The following is a 7266-nucleotide window of genomic DNA, read 5'->3' as shown; positions in this document are numbered from 1 at the left end:
CAAAGTTGAAGTCACCCATTGACCTAAGAAACGTTGGCGTCAGTCTTATTAGGCGATGTCAACATTGCGTCCAATTTTAGGTAAGCACAATATCATATTCCTTATAGTGATATCCGCGTGATGATCTTATTCCAAAGATCTTGTTAAATGTTTTCGTAATTTTGGATGCTACCTAGCTAAGATTGACTAGATTAGATCAATTATCATAATAATCAACACAAACAGAACTAATTAACAAAATTTTAATAAGCATCTAGTTGAGAAAGTTAGTCAATGAGCAGTGATATATATACAGGTAGAATGTTTCAAATACTGATTTCTATGCTTTGGCTATACATAAAAAAATAAAATTATAAGACTTTATTAAAATTAGAATTTTGTGTAACCTACCTTTTTAATTAATTTCCATATTAGGCACTATTAACTTACATTTTTAGGAGATTGTTAAAAACCATACATTTAATTTGTTACTATTCTGCTTCATAACTTCGCATATGACACAAGAGTTATATGTGTATGCAAAATGGTCTAAAGTATTAAAAAAATAAAGCGAGTTCTCGGAAACGTTTACAATGAGATTTCCTCGGACGTACAATTTTTTTTCCTACAATGGTCAAACAAATACGAAGAAAGAAAGATAACAGGAATATTCTTATCATTTTTCTTGTGTATATCTCGTAGACAAATGTGGTATTCTAAAGAGAACGGCAGGGTTTGCAATTAATATCTCTTCACAATTTCAGACTTAATTGTTTCAATCAAAAGTATATATAAAGGATAAATTCAAACATAATTCTTTGTAAAAAGGGATCTTGTGTAGTCTAACTAATAAAATTCGTTAAATTTAAGACTTTAGAATATAAAACAAATTTTTAAACATTTTTAATATTAATTTTAGTATTTTATTTAAGATATTTTATTTTTATTTTAAAAATTTAAAATTAATTATCAAGATTTAGGCTAAATTGCAATTTTGATTCCCTAATTTTTTAAATCCATAATTATGGTCTCCTTAAATTTTAGTGGTAACATTTGATCTCCCTAATTTTATAAGTTACATATTTTGGTCTCTTGATAGATTATTTACTAATAAGTATGATTATTAGAGATATTAAATTAATTATAAGTTAAATAAAAATTATCAATGATTATAAAATTTTAATAAAAAATTATTAATTCTAATAGGGTTGGGTGCGATAATAGTGAAGATGAAAGAAATATTTGTGGAGAAAAGAAAAACATAATGTTGTGGAGAATTAAGGTTATTAATAATTTATATGAAATTTTTAATACTTAATGATTTTAATTAACTTAATAACTCAATTAATCATAATTATTAATAAATAATCTTTTAAGAGGATCAAAATCACCAATTTATAAAATTAGGAAAATCAAATATTACAACTAAAATTTAACAAGACTAAAATCATGGATTTCAAAAGTTAACAAGATCGGCATTATAATTTAACCAAAGATTTAAAACTAATTGAAAATAATTACTATATATATATATATATATATATATATATATATATATATTATCAAAATAAATTATTATATTAAAATGGATTAGTATATAATATATCTCTGTTTTACAAGAAAAAAAAGTATAAATTTTAAATTAAACATAATTTGAACATCTATCAATAATTTTCTTTCTTATGCATAGCTATCAGAGTTTGACTTTTCCCTAACATACTAGAAGGGTCTAGCATGTGAACACACTACACAATATCAATAATTTCTTCATGTTTACATCATCGTGATAAGAAAGAAATCATGTTGAATAAAAGACCACCCATGCATAGAGAAATACTAAGCTAAAGTATCTGTTAGTTGGATCATAGTCTTCCCAACCCATGCATGCCTTAAGATTTTTTTTTTTAAAAAAAATGCATGTGATAGCAGTGAGCATTATAAAATGGAATTTAAAAGTGAAATAGAAATAATAAAGTTAAGACAAGGAAGAGACGAATCCTACTTACCTTCTTACTTCCTCTTTTTGATAAGTATTTAATGCATTATATATTTCCAATATATTAAATACATTGATATTTTCTAATACTATATTTTTAAACTAGTAAAAATATTTTAAAAAAAAAGTTGCAGAAAGATATACTATTACTCACAATAATTTATCAAAAAAATTACTCATAATAAATATTGAATTTGTTATAACTATTACTTCTAAAAACTTATTTTATCAATAACAATCAAATCTTCTTATTGAACACAAATCCAATCAATTAAAATACATTTGAGAAGAAAAGAAAAGCACTTTAACGAGGTAATTAATAAGAAAGAAGGGTTGCCTTAATTTTCAAAGTCTTTGACAAATATAGTCCATTAATCCAATCCACACCGAAAATCAACCCTTTTTCCACCATGATGATGATCGAATGGGAACAAAGATGTTGGCTTTTTTCTTCTTCCCCCTAGCAATCAAATAAAATCCAATTGAAAGTGAAAAGAGAAAGAAAGTTAGGAGTGATAGTTGAATTAATAAGGTAGAGAATATCTAGGGTCAAAAGATCATAGCATGAAGCACACACAAGCTTGTTTCTGTGCCTCAACAGTTTTTCTTCCTCTCACGCACCCACTTTTATAGAAAAAAGCTAAAGACAGTTACATGCCACCTCTCATTCTCATTCACCATGTTTCTCTCTTTCTAATCCCCCCCCTCTCTCTCTCACACACATCACGCATTGTGTGTAATGATAAATATAAACGAATTTTCAAGTAGATAAGTTAGCTAACAGGTTAAGAAGATTGTTTATCTGAACACTACGTACTGAGATGGAGCTTGTGAATAGCCAAAAGCTAAAACAACATGAGCAGCAACAGCATTTTCATGTGTTGGTGGTAGATGATAGTGTCATAGATAGGAAGCTTTTGGAGAGGCTCCTAAGAGATTCTTCATGCAAAGGTAAGTAGTTATCACTAGTTGTTCTTCTTCTTCTCTTCTTTTTAATTTCACGGTTTTGTTTTTCCGGCAAATACTAGCAATTAATATATTTTGTTTGTGGAGAGATTTAAACTTAGGACTTTCTTATTACTCCAACCCTTACGCCCCCAACCACCAAACCATCTTGTGATGACTCCCAATTTTATGGTTATGTGTAATGGTTTTGGCCTTGAAACATTATTCTCTTCTCAATTCTTTCCATTTTGTGTCTAATATTTAAACGTCCAATTTATGATTTTTTGGTTATATGTGGTTTTGGCTTGTTATATGAAGCAGCTACCTTTGTGGATTCTGGAGACAAGGCTTTGAAATTTCTTGGCCTGCTTGATGATGACCTTGATAATTCTTCCTCAACTTCTTCGGAATCATTGCAACTAAACGTAATAATCTTCTTAATTACTCCTTCACTAATTTCTCTTTGCTGAGTTTTCTTAGATGTAGTTATTTACTGCATTTTAGCTAAGTTATTACTTATTACCTTGTAGCTGACGTTTCCTTTATTCGATTTCTTCAGAATCATTTTTTTTTCAGAATTCCTCCCATTTTTTATTATTTTAAAATAGAATACATATCCATAATTAAATATATGTATGATAGAGAACGTATGATTTAGCAATTTTTTTCTCTTATAAAATTTTCATCAAAATAAAGTGAGGCGATTTCTTGTTTGTTAGTAATGTAAACAACATGAAGCTCATAGCAGACTATATAGTTACGCAAGGTAATCTTAACAGTTAATGTGACTTTCTATATAGTATTGAATTCTCTCTTTCATCGTTACATATATTCATTTAGACCAGTTATAGTATATGTATCAAAATGAACTATGATTTAGAATTCGAATTTCAGTCCATCATCAATTAAAAGTTATATATATGGCATATATGTCATTCGTTCCACGTATATATTGCCTAGCTTCTTGAAGAATGCGTTAGAAACTTAGAATATATATATACGAGTCATCATTTGATCATATCAGGGAGAAAACGTATATTTTAATAAAGGATTTGGCTGTTTTCTTGAAAAAGAAGCCTTTTCTAATTGCATTTAGGTACGAAACTCCCATTAATTAGTTATTTGAAAAAGTGAAGGATAACACTAGGTAGGAAGCTCTTTTTCTATTGGTATCCCATTAATTAGTTATTTTAATAAAAGATTTGATTGAGAAAAATATTAAACATTTACCCCCATTTTTTGAAAAAAGAGAGATAGGAAGTAAAAGTAAAGGAAGATAGAATATGGATAAACGTGACAAATAATGTATAGAAAATGAAGAAAGATAGATAGAGAAAGAAAAACGAGGTGAAAGGGAGATAGAAAAGAAGTTATATATATTTATATATAAATTGTTAATTCAGAAAAAAGAAAAACAAGTTATTGATAACCCTATGACTTAACAGTAAAAGAAAATCCCTTTGATTTAGCATAATTTCCTTTACAAGAAGCTTATTATCTAATCTCCTCTTTTCTTTTCTTTAAATGTCTCTTTTGCTGGTCCATCATCATGGTAATTTTTCTCCCTAGTAAATTCTAATGCTATCTATGTATCTAGTTTTAGTATAACTATATAATACCTTCATTAATTCTAATTGTAATTAAAAACATGTACTGTTGAATCTTTTGAATTACAGGGAATCAAAGTGAATATGATCATGACAGACTACTGCATGCCAGGAATGAGTGGCTATGATTTACTCAAACGAATCAAGGTCAAAATTAAGTTCCATTCCACTTCCTCGTGAATCAACAGTTTAGAATATATTCATAATGCTTCTCATTAGCGTGCATGAATGCCTAGCCAGCATCAGTTTTTCATTAAATGGTTTTGAGTTTTTGTCATGAGATGTAGCTTAATTAATTGCTTTAGTCAATTTTATTTAAATTATGTGTAGTTATTACTACGTTATAAGATTTTTGTGTTAATCAAGATTTTTATTACTGAAAATTAGTAAATTTGTTGATTTGTAAAAAAAATTCTTTCTAGAATCCTTAATTATCATTTTCATTAAGATATGAAATGATTTTAAAAGTTTATTAAACGGAAATTGAAAAAAATATAACATGTAATAAGATTAAAGTTTGAAAATGAGAGAACTTGAGATTTTTTTATTTTATGTGAAATTTGATATTTTAATTAGTGAGTTTGGGATAAACAAAAAATTGTTTAAGATATCTCATTTAAATTATAAACATTTAAAAAAAACTACAAAATTTTAAATAAAATAAAATCATAAAAAAGATCATATTATTTAATTAATTTAAAAAATAATAATTAACTAAAAATTGAAAAAAAAATCACAAATAATTTAAATTAAAAATGTCACAGTACACACTTAAACCTATAATCGAACTAGTAAAAGTACATGAATAATAACATCATTCTAACTTTATATTTTATGGTTAAAACTTTATTTTTAAGTCTAGAAGAGACGCTGCAATTTTCAGTAACAAGAAAGAGAAAGAAAAAGGAAAAGATCAGATTTCAGGATCAAAGTTTACTTTTTCTTTTTTCTTTTCTTTAATTATTTGTTCCTTTTGTTTTCCTTCTTTTCTTTTGTTGACATTTGTTATAGCTGCAGGGATCTTCTTGGAAAGATGTGCCCGTGGTCATAATGTCATCAGAAAACGTACCATCTAGAATCAGCATGTAAGTTTATATTTTATTTATCCTTGACAATATTAGAAAGACAACATCAACAAAATCCTTTTTTTTTTAAAAAAAAAACTAATCTTTAATGATACCTCTTTGCTTTACATTTAGGTTGTGTTTCGAAAAAACAATTAATAAATTTATTAAAAGTTCAAAAGTTGATTAAAATTTTAAATTTAATTTTAATATAAAGTTGTTGATTAATGGCTCATTTGTTTATATTTTTTTAAAAAAGAAGTAATTTTAGAAAAAAGGTACTTTTATATAAATAATTTTTAAGAAACATATAGGATTTGCTTTAAAAAAATAGAAAACTATTTATTTTAAGTAAAAATAATTTAGATAAACACACCAAAAATCATAAATCTATTTATTTTATTTTAAAAAAATATTTGTTAAAAAAAAGCTTAAAAAAACTAGTCCTATATAGTAAATTTTTTAAATTTAATTGATTAAATTAAATGTATTTAATGTAACTAATTTTTTAATATAAAGTGATATAAAAATGTTAGGTGTATATATTTTTTTATTAAATATTATTTTTTATTTTCTATAAAAAGTACATTTTAAGCAATTATAAATAATTTTAGTCTTTTTAGTTGACTTTGAATATTTATCATTTTTCAAAGAAAAAATGTTTTATTAAAATAAATAATGCAATATTAAAGGACATTTTATTAAAAAAATTATAATTAGTTATAAGCTCAATTATTATTTTAACTAATGTTAAGAAAATGTGCTATAACCTTTCAAATAAAAAATGTGCTATAAGAAAACAAAATAATTTTTTTGGAACACACATTGATATACTGGGCATTCTATAACTGGCATGTGTTTGGCAGGTGCTTGGAAGGAGGGGCAGAGAAGTTTCTATTGAAGCCTCTTCAGCAATCAGATTTAGAAAAGCTTCAGCCATGCTTTCTCAAATCCTCTGATAATTCTAGTGAACAAGACCAATCTGCTGAAAGATCTGTAGCTTCTCACGATAATGACAATTATATCGATACCATTAAGGCATTGTGTCCGGAGCATGGTTTTAAACTGCAATTTGTATCGACAATTGCAACTACAATATTGCGATTTTGGAAGTCTCTATAGTTGCTACACAATTATATATGTAATTGTGTCAAGTACATTTTCCAGTAATTGTACACAGTTTGTTTCTGTAACACATAACTGTCACAATTTAAAATTACATGTAAGACATCACCAAAGTTTAACTCAATTATTTGAGTAGGAATGTATGAGTTATTATAAACCCACAAACATTATTTTTGATTCCCACCAATAAGAAAAAAATATATAGAGCAAGACTTAAAATGTAGAGGACTAGTGGTGGAGTAAATTGATATTATAGAGAGTGGTTGATATATATATATATATATATAGAAAAAAAATAGTATTTTGACACCCAACACGAAATCTTGGGAGAGATAAAAAAAAAAATATGCTAGATAATATAATGTGATAAAATTATAACTATGATTTTCATTGGTGTAAAAAAAAACTATATGTGAATGGGAGAACACACTTTAGCTTATTACCAATTGTTTTCTGTAATAAGTTTAAAAATACCATTACAAAAGCTAATACATCTAAACATGCATAGGAATTTTTTACCTTTGGGATCAATGCAATAACTGTGCCTTTG

General features: G+C 26.2%; 1 protein-coding gene across 1 annotated transcript; it reads left to right on the top strand.

Moving 5' to 3' along the window:
* The first annotated feature begins 2690 nt into the window (after positions 1 to 2690).
* On the top strand, positions 2691 to 6891 carry LOC114382082 (two-component response regulator ORR9-like). The gene is made up of 5 exons (XM_028341318.1): positions 2691 to 2926; positions 3242 to 3345; positions 4597 to 4674; positions 5545 to 5612; positions 6458 to 6891. Exons 1-5 carry the CDS (start codon positions 2797 to 2799, stop codon positions 6711 to 6713), a joined length of 636 nt encoding a protein of 211 aa, XP_028197119.1. The 5' UTR covers positions 2691 to 2796; the 3' UTR covers positions 6714 to 6891.
* Positions 6892 to 7266: the final 375 nt, after the last annotated feature.

This window comes from Glycine soja, chromosome 13 (genome assembly GCF_004193775.1).
Source record: "Glycine soja cultivar W05 chromosome 13, ASM419377v2, whole genome shotgun sequence".
In the NCBI taxonomy this organism is placed as follows: Eukaryota; Viridiplantae; Streptophyta; class Magnoliopsida; order Fabales; family Fabaceae; genus Glycine; species Glycine soja.
This window is presented reverse-complemented; position numbering and strand designations above follow the sequence as displayed.

Bases quoted from the DNA above. Each gene is read 5' to 3' on its own strand.
- LOC114382082 (XM_028341318.1), top strand. From the start codon at position 2,797: ATGGAGCTTGTGAATAGCCAAAAGCTAAAACAACATGAGCAGCAACAG. The intron at 2,927-3,241 runs GTAAGTAGTTAT...TATATGAAGCAG, and splicing joins AAGAGATTCTTCATGCAAAG to CTACCTTTGTGGATTCTGGA. The intron at 4,675-5,544 runs GTCAAAATTAAG...TTATAGCTGCAG, and splicing joins ATTTACTCAAACGAATCAAG to GGATCTTCTTGGAAAGATGT.